The sequence below is a fragment of the Myotis myotis genome, unplaced genomic scaffold (assembly GCF_014108235.1).
Source record: "Myotis myotis isolate mMyoMyo1 unplaced genomic scaffold, mMyoMyo1.p scaffold_m19_p_1, whole genome shotgun sequence".
Taxonomy (NCBI): domain Eukaryota; kingdom Metazoa; phylum Chordata; class Mammalia; order Chiroptera; family Vespertilionidae; genus Myotis; species Myotis myotis.
In genome coordinates this window covers 159,172,770-159,188,461 of record NW_023416313.1, presented here as the reverse complement: position 1 = coordinate 159,188,461, position 15,692 = coordinate 159,172,770, and the positions used below count along the sequence as shown (strand labels likewise).

The window sequence follows — 15,692 nt, the reverse complement described above, 5'->3', positions numbered from 1 at the left end:
TTCTTTGACTAGACTACAAATTCCTTGAGGTTAAAAGATAAGCTTGTCTACCTTAAATATTTTTTATACCTAGTAAATTCTAAATGTTGCTAAGTAAAGCTTTTATTCACAATCCATACAAAAAGAAAATTATACACATCAATTTAACTCATCATATTTTCATATTAATGCCATAAAAATCATTACAGTCCAAAAATATAACACTGACTCCCTTAATGTAATAGTTCAAAAGAGAATCTGTTTAAACAAATCAATGTGCTATTAATTCTTTGATAACCAAAAGTTTCTATGTTTATGATCCTATCAGTCTTTAAAGAATCAGTCTAGCCCTAGCTAGTCTGGCTCAGTGGATAAAGCATCGGCCTATGGACTGAAGGGTCATGGGTTCAATTCCAGTCAAGGGCTCTTACCTCAGTTGCAGGCTCAATCCCTGGCCCTGTTTGGGGCCATGTGGGAGGCAACCAATTGATGTGTCTTTCTCACATCGATGTTTCTCTCTGTGTGTCTCTCCCCCTCCCTTCTGCTCTCTCTAAAAATCAGATATCCTCAGGTGAGGGTTAACAAATAAATAAATAATAAAAATGGGCAAAGACTTGTAAATACATTTTCCAAAGAAGACATACAAATGTCTATGCCTCTGCTGCTAGTCTGCCTACCTATGTCCAGCTACCGATGGACTCCCTTCTAACTAACTGGAAAAGGAACCCCTAAGTGTTATAGTTTTAGCTCTTACATTTAAGATTATCATCTTAAAAAAATTACTGTAAATATACATACAATTACATGTTAACCTTTTACTAATATACAGTGGCAATAAATACAGTTCCATTGTTTTGCAACCATCACCATCAGAACATTTTCATCATTTCAAACTGAAACTCTAACAATAAGTCTCCATTCTCCTCACCCCCTGGAAACCACCATTCTAATCTGTCTTTATGAATTTGACTAATCTAAGTATGTACCTCATATAAGAGGAACCATACAATATTTGTCCTTGTTGCAACTAGTTTATTTCACTTAGCATATTTTCAAGGTTCGTCCATGCTGTAGCATGTGTAAGAATGTCCTTTCTTTTTGAGATTGAATAACATTCCATTGTATGTATATACGACATTTTGTTTATCCATTCATTTGTTGATAGACACTTGTTTCCACCCTTTGGCTGTTATGAATAGTGCTGCTATGAGCATTAGTATACAAAAGTATCTGCTTGAGTACCTGCTTTCAATTCTTTTGAGTATATAACCAGAATTGAAATTGTTGGATCATATTGTAATTCTATGTTTAACTTTTTGAGGACTCACCAGACTATTTATTTTTAGTTAATTTTTATGTATGGTATAATGGTCTAAATATATCTTTTTGCATGTGGATATCCAACTACATTAGCCATTTATTAAAAGGAGTATTATTTTCCCCATTAAACTGCCTTGGTAACTTTGGTCAATTTCTGTTCTCTCAATTCTGTTCCATCAATCCATATGTCTATCCTTATGTCAGCACCACAGTGTTTTAATTACTGTTGCTTAATAGGAAGTTTGCAAAGACTAAGACTTGCAATCTACAAACTCCCCTCCCCCCCCGAAATAACCTGGGTCCTTAACATTTCCATATAAATTTTATAGTCAGCTTGTTAATTTCTACAAAAAAGCTTGCTGGAATTTCAATAGGGATTGTACTGAATCCATAGATCAATTTGAGGGAGAATTTTAATAGTATTGCATCTTCCAATCCATGAATGTGGAATGTTTCTCTATTCAGATTTCAATTTCTCAGTAATGTTTTGTAGTTTTCAGTGGACCAGTCTTACACTTATATTAAATTACTAAATATTATTATTTAAAATATATTTTATTGATTTTTTTACAGAGATTAAGGGAGAGGGACAGAGAGTTAGAAACATTGATGAGAGAGACATTGATCAGCCGCCTCCTGCACACCTCCTACTGGGGATGTGCCCGCAACCAAGGTATATGCCTTTGACCAGAATCGAACCTGGGACCTTTCAGTCCGCAGGCCGACGCTCTATCCACTGAGCCAAACCAGTATCAGCCTAAATATTATTTTTGATGTTACTGTGAATGGGACTGTTTTCCTAATTTCTGAATTGTTCATTGCCAGTATAGAGAAATTATAACCTACCAGCTTGCTGAACTAATTTAGTTTTAATAGTATTTTTTTTTTTGTATGTGTGTAGATTTCTTAGGATTTTCTACATACAGGATCATATCATCGGTAAATAGTTTTATGTCTTCCAGTCCAATTTGGATGCCTTTTCTTTTCTTTTCTTTTCTTTTCTGACTGCACTGGCTAGGACTTTTAGTACAATGTGGAATATAAGTGGTGAGAGTGGACACCCTTGCCTTGTTTTTGATCTTAAGGAAAAAGCATTCAGACTTTCACCATTAAGTATGATGCAAGCTGTATGTTTTTTTGCAGTTGCCCTTTATCAGGGCATCTGATAAATGTTCTATCCATTATTGAGAGTAAGATATTGGCCCCCAACTATTATGGTTGAATTGTCTATTTACCCTTCAATTATGTCAGTTTTTGTTTCACATATTTATGGGCTCAGTTATTAGATGTTTATATGTATATAGTTATACTTTCCCGATAAACTGACCTTTTAGTTATAAAATGTTCTTCTTTGTCCCTAGTAATATTTTTTGTGTATCTTAAAGTCTATTTTGTCTGATATTAGAGTGACTACTAGAATTCTCTAATGGTTACTGTTTGCATGCAAATCTTTTTCCATCCTTTTACTTTCAACCTATTTGAGTCTTTGAACATAGGGGTTTCTCTGTAAGACAGCATATAGTTGGATCTTATTGGGTTTTTTAAATGCACTCTGGCAGCAACTCATAGATTTCTGACAAAAGAAGAATGCTTTTCTCTACTACATACATACATCATTGGAATCCCCCTATATAATAAAAGGCTAATATGTAATCGACCGAAGGGCAGAACAACCAGTTGCTATGATGCGCACTGATCACCGGGGGCATTCGCTCAATGCAGGAGCTGCCACCTGGTGGTCAGTGCGCTCCCACAGGGGAGCACTGCTCAGCCAGAAGCTGGGCTCATGACTGGTGAGCACAGCAGCAGTGGTGGGAGCCTCCCGCCTCCGCAGCAGTGCTAAGGATGTCCGACTGACAGCCAGTCAGACATCCCCCAAAGGCTCCTGGACTACGAGAGGGCACAGGTCCGGCTGAGGGGCCCCGACTGCATGAATTTCGTGCACCGGGCCTCTAGTATGGAGTAATAAGAGAAGACGATGCTCAGCTGGTGTGGCTCAGTAGTTGAGCATTGACCCATGAAATGGGAGGTCACAGTTCAATTCCAGGTCAGGGTACATGCCCAAGTTGCGGGCTCTATCCCCAGTAGGGGGCGTGCAAGAAGCATCCAATCAATGATTCTCTGTCATCATTGATGTTTCTATCTTTCCCTCTCTGAAATCAATGAAAATACATACTTTTTTTTTTAAAAAAGAAAAGACACTGTTCAACCAGACTAACCCTATAAATCACGACAGTGACAGGTACAGCCATACTTCTCTCATCTAATCCAGTAACCTACCTCTCAGCCACTGCTAGCAGCCGCTCTGGCCTAAAAGTACCCTCGGTGTCAATGTACATGGCCTTTCCTTCACCTCCACCCCGGTCAATGGGAAGCTAGAGAGACAAAAATAACAGAAATGAACACTGTACTTCTTATATAACTGACCAAATTACCCATGATTCTATAAATTCCTCCTCTTTCCAATAAGGCAAAGGGAAAAAATCACCTCAAAGTAGTCAAGGGCACGTGCCTCAGTTGCAGGCTCGATTGCAGGCTTGATCACTGGCCTGGTTGGGAGATGTGCAGGAGGCAACCAATCAAAGTGTCTCTCTCACATCAATCTTTCTCTGTCTCCCCCTCCCTTCCACTTTCTCTAAAAATCAATGGGAAAAATATCCTTGGGTGAGGATTAACAAAACAAAAAGAGCATGAAGGTTGAAGAACTGATAAAGCTGTCTTACTGAGTGAGAAAAAGTAAGCAAAAATGCAGAAACAGTAATCTGCCTAGCAGTACTGAATGCCAACCTAAAGTTTGTCATAAATTTAAAGCAAAGCCAGTCAGCTCTATGGTATTTTTCACCAGTATGATCAGTTATTTGAGAATAGGCATTAAAAAGACAGGATTCAGCCCGGACGGTGTGGCTCAGCGGTTGAGCGTCAGCCTATGAACCAGGGGCTCACAGTGAAATTCCTGGTCAGAGCACGTGCCTAGGTAGGATGCGTGCAGGAGGCAAACAATCAATGATTCTCTCTAATCATTGATGTTTCTATCACTCCCTCTCCCTTCCTCTCTCTGAAATAAAACAAAACAAAAATAAACAAAAACATACTTAAAAAAAAATTAAAAAAGACGGGTCATTGAGATTGGCATCTCTTCAGGTATAGGATATAAATTTGAGGGTATTGGTAAAGGAATGACTTTTTTAAAATATATTTTTATTGATTTCAGAGATGGAGGGAGGGAGAAATAGAAACATCAATGATGGGAGAGAATCATTGATCGGCTGCCTCCTGCACACCCCACACTGGAATTGAGCCTGAAACCTGGGCATATGCCCTAACTGGGAATCAAACCATAACCTCCTGGTTCCCGGGCTGACGCTCAACCACTGACCCGCACTGGCCGGGGTGGTAAAGGAATGACTTTAATGATGAATCATAAAATCTAGATAGTAAAAAGGGGAGATAAAGCCATGGGAAGCCTGGTGGGTGGTAAGAAAGTATTTGAAGTCAATGATCTGCAAGTTTCTATGATGTGGAAGAATTTTGCAGTAGGAATTTATTTTTTAACTAGCACATGGGATTCTTGAGAACAGAGAAAGTGCCTTAATATCCATCCCAAAAGATGCTTGAAAACAGTGGAAATAACTTCTTGCTGGTTTGATTAGTTAGAGGCCTAACAGCTCACCTGGCATGTTACAGCCAATGTATGACAGATCTGGGTCTTCCCAGTTCGGAATTCTCCAAACATCTCTGTGATGGATCCAGTTTCAATTCCTCCTAACAGAGCAATAAGAAACACCTCTTAGCACAATACAAATGTTTAGAAACAATAATCATAGAAATGTTCTTGGAGCTCATCAGAAAGACATTTACAGGATGATACAGCGGCACAGAGGGGAGGGCTAACAAATTTAAGTGTGATTCCTGAACTCAGGATATTTTGCACTTTATAAAAAGATAACTTGAATGCTTAAATATCTGGGGAAGCAACAAGAATCAATTCTAACTTAGGACAGCAATGCTTCCAAAAGTTCAAAAACTACAGTTTTCTGCCCTGGCTGGGTAGCTCAGTTGGTTAGAGCATCATCCCAATACACCAAGGTTGCGGGTTAGATCCCTGGTCAGGGCACATACAAGAATCAACCAATTAATGCATAAATAAGTGGAACAACAAAAAGAAAAAAGAGAAAAAAAATAAGTGGAACAACATATCAATGTTGTTCTTTCTCTCTTCCTCACTCTCTAAAATTTAAAAATAAATAAAAGCATAAACAAAACTATAGCTTTCCATAAAGTCCTGAAGATTAGTGTAAACTACAGTGCGGTATTCAAACATGGAGTTTTTTTTAAAATATATTTTTATTGATTTCAGAGAGGAAAGCAGAGAGAGATTGATAGAAACATCAATGATGACAGAATTATTGATTGGCTGCCTTCTGCACGTCCCTTCCTGGGAATTGAGCCCGCAACCTGGGCCCTTGACGGGAATCGAACCCAGGACCCTTCAGTCCACAAGCCAATGCTCTATCCACTGAGCAAAAAAACCAGCTAGGACCAAACATGGAGTGTTTTAATCAGCCATCAGATTTTCAAACTTGTGTGTTAAAGTAGAAGATTAAAATTATTTCTTTAGGCAGAGGGAGCTTACTCTCTGAATGCAACATTAAATGGAGATTAAATTATTTAATTGGCAGATCACTTTAGCATTTTACAAGTCAGGTCCCACCCTGGAGCAGTCTTACTTCATAAATGTGAATACTTCTCTTATCTCTTAATCATATCTAACACATGTACTTTAGTTTTGTTCTATGACCTGGATGCTTTGCTAACTGCAGTTCACAAAACAGGATAAGGAATTACTACACCTTGAAGTAGTTTGTCCAGTTCTTTGGAGCCAGTAGTAATCTGTATGATCTCTGATCGCCTTTGGTGGAACTCAGTTGCAGTGGTAAAACCCATCGGAACTAATTTAGCTGCCTCAGTCTGGGAAAAACAAGAAATGTCAAATCAACAAAAAAGCTTACCAAAACAAGAACCAGGCATATAATAGGAAGAAACAACATCTAACAAATTTCCATTATGATTTCTCTTTAAGAAGTCATCAAAATACTAGTAGTTCTAGGATTATTTTATCTCTCTGGCAACTAAAGGATAAGCTAATTTAGAGACTCCATGAAGATTAATGCTTAAATTGCCAATTCAAGCAATACATTCATGTACTTAAAAAAACTATTATAGCCAAGACCAGTTTGGCTCAGTGGATGGAGCGCTGGCCTGCAGACTGAAGGGTCCCAGGTTCGATTCCGGTCAAGGGCATGTACCTTGGTTGCGGGCACATCCCCAGTGGGGGGTGTGCAGGAGGCAGCTGGTCGATGTTTCTCTCTCATCGACGTTTCTGACTATCTCTCTCCCTTCCTCTCTGTAAAAAATCAGTAAATATTAAAAAAAAAACTATAGATGCACACATATGTGCTTCATCTAATTTATGACAAATGTGACAATACCGTACATAGTCCAAAACAGATTTAAACGTTTATTTCCTGTACCATCAGCCATAGGTTACACAACTTTCTATCTACTTTGTTAAATGAGGACATTTGTCCTTTGATCTCTTCTCCTTCCATGTCTACTTCCCCACATCTGTCAGCTATTCCTTTTCTTTTACCTTTTGCTTTTTTGTGACCCATTTGTAACCTGTTTTGTAGTTACTTATACATCTTCAATAATCAGTCTATCAGTTGATTCCAAAATTTAAAAATAAATGCATTCCCCAACATGTGGGAATAAAATACCACACTCCTAAATAACCAATGAAGCCAAGAAATCTCAGGGGAAAACACTGAGATGAATAAAAACAAAGACACAAACACCAAATCTTATGGGATGCAGCAAAAGCAGTGTGTAAAGGGAAATCTGTGGCTATAAACGCCTATGTTAGAAAAACCTTTTTAAAAAAAATCCTCACCTGAGGATATTTTTTCCATTTCTTTTTAGAGAGAGTAGAAGGGAGGGAGGAAGGGGGGAGAGAGAAACATTGATGTGAAAGAGACACATAGAAATATTTCCTTGATTGTCTCCCGCATGTGCCAGGACCAGCACCAGGGATCTAACCTGCAAATCCAGGTGCTCGCCCTTGACCCAGAACTGAGCCCGAGACCCTTTGGTGCATGGGCAAAAGCTCTAACCACTGAGCACACACTGGTCAGGGCTATGAGAATCTTAAATAACCTAAATGTCCATTTTAAGATACTGGAAAAAAAGGAAACTAAACAAGCAGAAAGAAGGAAATAATATTAGAGCACAAATTAGTAAGATAGAGGACAGAAATATAATAGGAAAACAATCAACTAAACCAAACCTCGATTCTTCGAAAAGATCATTAAAATTAATAAACCTTACCCAGCAGGCACAGCTCAGTGGTTGAGCATTGACCTATAAACAGCGAGGTCATGGCTCATTCCTGGCCAGGGCACATGACTGGGTTGCGGGTTGGGGCTCAGTATTACGTAGGGTCCATGCAGGAGGCAGCTGATCGATGATTCTCTCATCATTGATGTTTCTATCTCTCTCTTCCTCTCTGAATTAATAAAACATGTTTTAAAAAATTAATAAACCTTTAGCCAGACCCCTCCCAACCAAAAAGACTAAAATCAGGAATGAAAGAGGGGACATCACTACCAACCTTACAAAAATAAAACTATACCAACAAATAAGAACTTAGCCGAAACCGGTTTGGCTCAGCGGATAGAGCGTCGGCCTGTGGACTGAAAGGTCCCAGGTTCGATTCCGGTCAAGGGCATGTACCTGGGTTGCGGGCACATCCCCAGTAAAGGGTGTGCAGGAGGCAGCTGGTTGATGTTTCTCTCTCATCGATGTTTCTAACTCTCTATCTCTCTCCTTTCCTCTCTGTAAAAACTCAATAAAATTTATTTTAAAAAAAAAAAAAATAAAAAATAAAAAAATAAATAAATAAAAAAAAAAAAAAAAAAAAACAAGAACTTAGATGAAATAGGTCAATTTCTAGAAAGATTCAAACTTATTCAAGTAGAAAAAAAAAACAAATCAAAGCACTAAAAGATCAGTTGATTTTGAGTCTAAATTCAGTAAATAGAGTCTGCACTACAAAGAAAAAAGAAAGTCTGAACAGATCAACAGCAAGAGATTAAACTTAAAATTTAAAAACTTTCTCAAAACTTTATACATTCTTTTTAATTTTTTTAAATTGATTTTTAGAGGAAGGGAGAGGGAGAGAGAGAAACACTGATATGAGAGTGAAATATTGGCTGCCTCTTTTCATACTCTATGGGGGACCGAGCCCACACCTGGGCATGTGCCCTGACCGGGAAATTGAACTCTTTGGTGCACAGGATGATGCCCAACCGAGTCACACAGGTCTCTTTTTGTAAAAAATTGATTTTTACAGACAGAAGGAGGGCGGGAAGAAAAGGGGGAGGGGGGAGAGAGTGAGGGAGGGAAGGCGGGAGAGGAAGGGAGAAAGAGAGAGAGTGCGAGAGCCAGTGTGCAAGCACACGCCCAACATCAATTTGTTGTTCCACTTATTTATGCACTTGTTGGTCGATTTTTTCCCAGTGGTTGATTTTTGCAAGTGCCATGATCAGGGATTAAACCCCCAACCTTGCTGTATGGAGATGAGGCTCTCACCAACTGAGCTACCCAGACAGAGCTCTTAAAACTTCACTTAACAATTCATTACAATGTTTGTTAGTTTTATACATATAATTCATCGCAGAACCAATTGTGTGACAGAAATACAATTGTTTTGTTACATTATGTCTCTCAAAAGTTTGTCAAATTCAAATGAACTCTTTTTTATACAACAGTTTCAAAATCATGCTCTATTTTACCTTGTTTTTATATCTGAGCCACGTCTCTCTAGTATTCTCTAACTTTATTCATTTCTCAAATTTTCCAACGGCTCAATCTCACTATGTATTCTACTGCACCCTTTCCCCCCTCCGAGATCTTTCCTTCTCCAACTGCACTTTCTGCTCTCTAGGCTAGCTCCTATCCTGGGCCTTCCTTCACTCAGTACTTGAGTTGGAGCCACTCTAACCTAGATCCCATGTTTTCCCATCTTCAATCTGGTAAAGTATATCCTCAAGTAACTTCGTAAGAAAAAATGGATGAGAGAATAATGTTCTGAATTCTTGTTTCTGAAACTGTTTTATTCTGCCCTAATATTTGATTGATAATGTTACTATATACGGAAAGCTAGACTTAAGATTATTTTCCCTCAGAGCTTTAAAGGCATTGCTCTACCTGCTTCTATCACCCAGATTTCTGACAGAAAACGTACTTTCTGATGATTGTTCCTTTAGAGGTCACTTACTTTTTTCTGAAATCTTTCAGAACCTTCTCTTTATGACTGGTATACTGAAATTTCACACACACTGATTTGGCTAGGTGTTCATCTTTGATACTCTATGGGGTATTACTATATATAAGACTTCTGCTTCTCTTTAACTCTGTCAATTTCTTTTGTATTATTTCTTTGAGAATTTCCTTTTTCCTGTAACTTCTACTAATCTTCAGGATGAATGAAGATTTAGTAGATTTAGAAAATAAAAATATCAAAGAAAGGGGGGAAGAAGCTTATACACCAATATTGAAATCTAGTTAACGTATGCTAAAATATTTAGGGGAAAATGTATTAATTTCTGCAATTTTCTTTGAAAAGCATTAAAAAAAAATCCAAGATGGACTGACTGCTGGATAGAGAGATATACAGGTGATAAATCAAGTACTTTAAACCAGCGGCCTGGTGCACGAATTCGTGTACATCGAAAGGAAATTAACACATTGTTTGCGGGTAGTTTTTATCGCGCGCTAACAGGTGGCGCGGACCATTTTTGCTAATATTTTGCGCAAATGGCAACGTTCAGTAAAATTACGGTAACTTTAGTTTACGTATTTATATGTTACCCGCATTCTACCGCTAGTCTATAAAAAACATATTAATACATGTCCCGTGCTCTACTACCAGTCAATGCTACCAGTCAATGTAAAACGTATAAATACGTTTCCCACATACAATGTGTTAATTAGAAGAAATATTTTAATATCGCTATTCACCCTTTCTCTATAATAAAAGTGTCAACCAAATTCACAATTGACAATGACAAATGGAAACACACGGGTGTGATTGGCACGAGAGCTTTATATGTATTGCGCATGTGCGAGTCAACTTAGCCTTCTATAGATAATAGAATAAACTTGTTTAATTATACCTGCTTTCTGATTTAGCTAAACTTTTTCCAGCCAAGTGAAGCACCCCAACTTCTCTTTCAGGTAATTTTCAGCAACACAGCAGTAAATATCAACACAAAGCAGATTATTATTGAGGATCATGCAGGGAGAACAAAGGGTAAAATATTTAACTGCAGCAGTGTTTGACTATATTCTGCGCAGTGAGAAAACCCAAAGTCATTTTCAAGGTCCACCATTTCTTACTTCTTTTCAGTTGGGTCAAGTTTCTAAGCTTTCTAAATCTCTGTTTTCTGGCCAATGAAAAGAAAATAGGATTCCACTGAGTCTCCTATCTACCTACTCCAGGACTTCTGTGAGGATCAAATGAGATGAGGCACGGGAAAATGCTTCACACACATTTAATTAAAGTGTAAATGTTTCCACCTAAGTATAAAGCAAGTCATGACCCTGGGCTGCAGAAACTCCAAGGAGGCTAGTAGCTAGGAAGAGGAAGCTGAGCGTCGCTATGTGATGTCATCACCTGGCGCCCACAGTGACTGTTTCTGGGCTGGCCATGGGGTCTCAGCAGTGACGACAACGACTGTGATTTGGTGGGCTGTTGCTCCACGGTGGTGGTGGGCCCTGTGTCCCACTTGGGGGAAGCCGAGTGTTGCTTTGTTGGCCAAGTCCGCGCTGCCTGTTTCTCGGTAAATGCCAAGTGTGCATCACGGCAGCTCCTTCGTTGAGGGTCTGCCCCATGGTGGTCAGTGCACGTCATAGCAAGCAGTTGGATATTGGGAAGGACACTTAGCATATTAGCCTTTTTTATATATAAGATGTTAATGGTATAGCCCAGGTGATGGGTATATGACTGTTCACTATATAATTCTTTCAGCTTTGCAATAAGTTAAAAAATTTTAATAACAAAATGTTGAGAAAACTCAGGAGATGCTTTACCTTCTTTTCATTTTAACCCCTACATTTTCTTGTCTATGAGCTCTTAAAGGAACAGAATATTAAACCAAAGGGAAATTTGAAGTAAAAACAGTCCAATTGCCTAATCTGGCAGAACTTTACTTCTATTCTCATACTTAACAAAATAAGCTAGCTTTAATTTGTGCTAAGCAGAAGTCTTTAGAAGTTTTCGACAGCCAAGAACTATCGAACCCTCGGACACAAAACATAAAATATCAAGTAAAAAAAAATATTTTAAAAACTATCCATGCTGAATTTGTCAGTGCTATGGTGGTGTACCAAGCAAGAAAGAATAGTTCAACAAAAGCCAATGACAATTTCTTTTTACTACCCTACCCTCAACCCCCTTCCCTCTGGTAATCACCATTCTGTTGTCTGTGTCTATGAGTTTCAGTTTTTTACCCCACATGAGTGAAATCATATGGTTCTTAAGTTTTTTCTGGCTTATTTCTGCTAAGCATAATATTCTCAAGGTCACAGATCATGTATCATAGAAATGTACACTTGAAACCCATATAATCTTATTAACCAACTAGAGGCCCGGTGCATGGATTTGTGGGGGATTGGCCAAAACTGGCTCTCCAACACCCCCCAAGGGGTCCCGGTTTGCGAGAGGGCGGTTCTTGGGTGACACACCCCGGAATTGGGCTCCTCCACCGGGGTGGAGAACCACAGCTGCCAAGTCACTGCAGCACAGCAGCTCCTGCATTGAGCGTCTGCTCCCTGGTGGTCAGTGCATGTCATAGCTACTGGTCATAGTGTCTGCGCCCTGGTGGTCATTGCGCATCGTAACTACCAGTAGGATGGTCGAACAGTCGCTTAGGCTTTTTATATATAGACTAGAGGCCCGGTGCACAAAAATTTGTGCACTGGGGGGGGGGGGGGAGGGAGGGGTTCTTCAGCCCAGCCTGTGCCCTCTCGCAGTCTGGGACCCTCAGGGGATGACCACCTGCTGGCTTAGGCCCGCTCCCCGGGGGATTGGGCCTAACATGGCAATCAGACATCCCTCTGGCAGCCCGGCAGCCCTCGGGGGATGTCCACTTGCCAGCGGGGAGCAGGCCTAAACTGCAGTCGGACATCCTTAGCGCTGCTGAGGAGGCAGGAGAGGCTCCCACCACCACTGCTGTACTGGCAGCCATCAGCCTGGCTTGTGGCTGAGCAGAGCTCCCCATGTAAGAGTGACCTGTCCACCAGAGGGCAGCTCCTGCATTGAGCGTCTGCCCCCTGGTGGTCAGTGTGTCTCATAGGGACCAGTCATTCCTAGTCTTTCTGCTGTTGGGGTCAATTTTCATATTACCCTTTTACTATATAGGATAGAGGCCTGGTGCACGGGTGGGGGCCGGCTGGTTTGCCCTGAAGGGTGTCCCAGATCAGGGTAGGGGTCCTGCTTGGGTGCCTGGCCAGCCTGGATGAGGGGATGATGGCTGTTTGCAACTGGTCACACCCCCTTCAGGGTGGGGGTCCGCACTGGGGTGCCTGGCCAGTCTGGGTGAGGGGCTGAGGGCCGTTTTCAGGCTGGCGGGTGACTGAAGCTCCCAACCTCTCCTTTTTTTCTTTTTTCTTCTGGGATTTATTTACCTTCTATGGCTGTCACTGGAGCTGAGAGCCAGCTTTAGCTCTGAGGCTCGGCTCTAGCTCTGAGACCTCGGCTGCTGAAAGCAGGTCTCTGGGTTTGTTTGGGCTCTGTAACTGTAACACTGTTGCGGTCCTGCTCGCTCCAGCTCTGACGGCTGAAAGCAGGTTTCTGGGGATTGTTTAACTTCTATTATTGCAACATAGTTGCTTAGAGTTCAAGCTCAGAGGCCGGCAGCGGCAGGTGGGGAACCTTGGCTTCCTCTATCACTGGAGCAAGCAAGCCTCCTGTTCGCTTCAGCTGCCTGGCCACCAGCCGCCATCTTGGTTGGCAGTTAATTTGCATATCTCGCTGATTAGCCAATGGGAAGGGTAGCAAAGTTACGGTTAATTACCATGTTTTCTATTACTAGATAGGACTAGAGGCCCGGTGCATAAAAATTTGTGCACTCGGGGGGGAGGGGGTACCTCAGCCCAGCCTGCGCCCATTCACAGTCCAGGACCCCTTGGGGGATGTCCACCTGTTGACTTAAGCCCACTCCCCGGGGGATCAGGCCTAAGCTTGCAGTCAGACATCCTTCTGGCAGCCAGGGAGCCCTCAGGGGATGTCCAACTAAAGGCTTAGGCCCCCAAAGGATCAGGTCTAAACCTTTAGTTGGACATTCTTAGTGCTGCCACAGAGGTGGGAGAGGCTCCTGCCACCACCTCTGCGCTGGCCAGCCATGAGCCAGCTTCTGGCTGAGTGGCACTCCCCATATGGAAGTGCACTGACCACCAGGGGGCAGCTCCTGCATTGTCTGCCCGCCCCCTGGTGGCCAGTGCGCATCATAGCAACCAGCCATTCTGCTGTTCAGTCAATGTGCATATTAGCCTTTTATTATTATTATATAAGATGTCCCTATTTCCTCCCTTTTGCCCCCTCTACCCACCTCTTGACCCCCAGTTCTCTCTGGCCATCACCATACTGTTGTCTGTGTCCATGGGTTGTGCATATATTTTCATTGGGGCTGTGCTGTCTTGCCGCCCAGGGTCTTAAGAGCATTTTTTTTATTTTACAAATGAACACAGTGAGGAGTCATGCACACCTTTTTTTTTTTTTTAAACTTTTTAACATGAGGCACAAAAAAAGATTCTCTTCGTGTGCGCTGTTTTACAGCTACAGGCTGAGGGGAGAATGGCTTCCAGGGAGCAGCCTCAAGGCAGTCATGGCCCCCACCACCTGGGACGGAGGAAGGGGAGGCTGCAAAACGGCCTCGTCCGAGCTCAGCCGGACGCCTGCTCCGGGGGCTGCCCTGGACGTTCCCTGTGCCTACAGCCCGAAAGCAGGCTGAGCCCTTGAGGGAACCGTCTGCCCAAGCCTTCCGTCTTTTCAGGGCTAAAGTCTCACTCTTCCTATCCCCCAAGTGTAGCAGCCGCTTAAAATCTGAGAGGTGACCCCAGAACCAAACCTCATCTGTGCCATGAACGTGAGGTCTGGCTGCCCAGGGGGTGGGCATGACTTTAACAGCCAAGATGAGGGGAAGGGAATAAACTACGTGCAAGGACAACATCTGAAGTAATATTTACACTTGAAAACCTGGGCCGGGAAGCTTGGAACAGCCTTGCGGCTGGGCAACCTGCCCTTTACCTTCACTTGCCTGAAGCCGCTCCTCCTCTACCTCGCATTCCTCTCCTGCCCCTCGCATCCTGAGGGGAACACCCGGCTTCAACACCAGTCTCTCTGGACATAGTGCCGCCCCGCTCTGAGCCACGCCCCCGCCTCTCTGTACACAAACATAGTGCTGCCTTGTGCTTAGCCACACCCCTGCCTTTCTGCACAAAAAATGGCGCCTCCCACCTTGGACTTAAGCCTCCAGGTGAAGAGCTGCCTCCTGCTTCCTAACGCGGAGCGGGCAGCCCCGGCCCCTGGGTCTCCTTCTGGGGCCTGGCTGCATCACCCCCCGGGGACCAGATCATGTCCCCAGGCGGCGACACAGCCCGGCCTCTGGCCCCGCCTCTAGGGCTTCTTTGATTACTGGCCCAGGGTGGGCAAAGGTGGCTCGGTTCTCCGATCACAACCCTGCCACCCGGCTCTTGGCTGCCACCTGGGTTTCCGATCACCGTCAGCGGCAGGCGGCTTCTTCTGTCCTTCCCCTTTCACCTCCCAGCATTGCACCTATGTATGCAAATTAACGGCCATCTTTGTTGGCAGTTAATTTGCATATCACCCTGATTAGTCAATAGGAAGCGTAGCGAAGGTATGGTCAATTACCCTTTTTGTCTTTTATTAGATAGGATTAGAGGCCTGGTGCATGAAATTCATGCACGAGGGAAGAGGGGGGTGTCCCTCAGCCCAGCCTGCACTCTCTCCAATCCAGGACATCCCTCTCACAAACCTGCCTGCCTGTCTGATCAGCCCCTAACCACCTCTGCCTGCCGGCCTGATTGCCCCCTAACTGCTCTCCCCTGCTGGCCTGATCGCCCCTAACCGCCTCTGCCTCAGCCCCTGCCACTCTGGCTTTGTCCGGAAGGACATCTGGAAGATGTCCAGTCTAATTAGCATATTATCCTTTTATCAGTATAGATGCCACACCAATAAATTTAATAATAAAAATGAAAATAATTCTGGATTGTTTCTTTTCTCCACTGTGACAATGGATATTCTTACTTAAAGT

At 42.4% G+C, this 15,692-nt stretch overlaps 1 protein-coding gene across 2 annotated transcripts in view; it reads right to left on the bottom strand.

The window, feature by feature from the left end:
• The window catches only part of RAD51 (RAD51 recombinase), a 30,497-nt gene that overhangs the window by 2,955 nt on the left and 11,850 nt on the right, over positions 1-15,692 (bottom strand). For both annotated transcript variants that reach the window (XM_036297522.1, XM_036297514.1), the window contains exons 4-6: positions 6,150-6,267; positions 4,970-5,061; positions 3,580-3,674 (exon numbers count right to left, since the gene is read on the bottom strand). In XM_036297522.1, the coding sequence (XP_036153415.1) occupies positions 3,580-3,674; positions 4,970-5,061; positions 6,150-6,267 (305 nt within the window). The remainder of the gene's footprint in view (positions 1-3,579; positions 3,675-4,969; positions 5,062-6,149; positions 6,268-15,692) is intronic.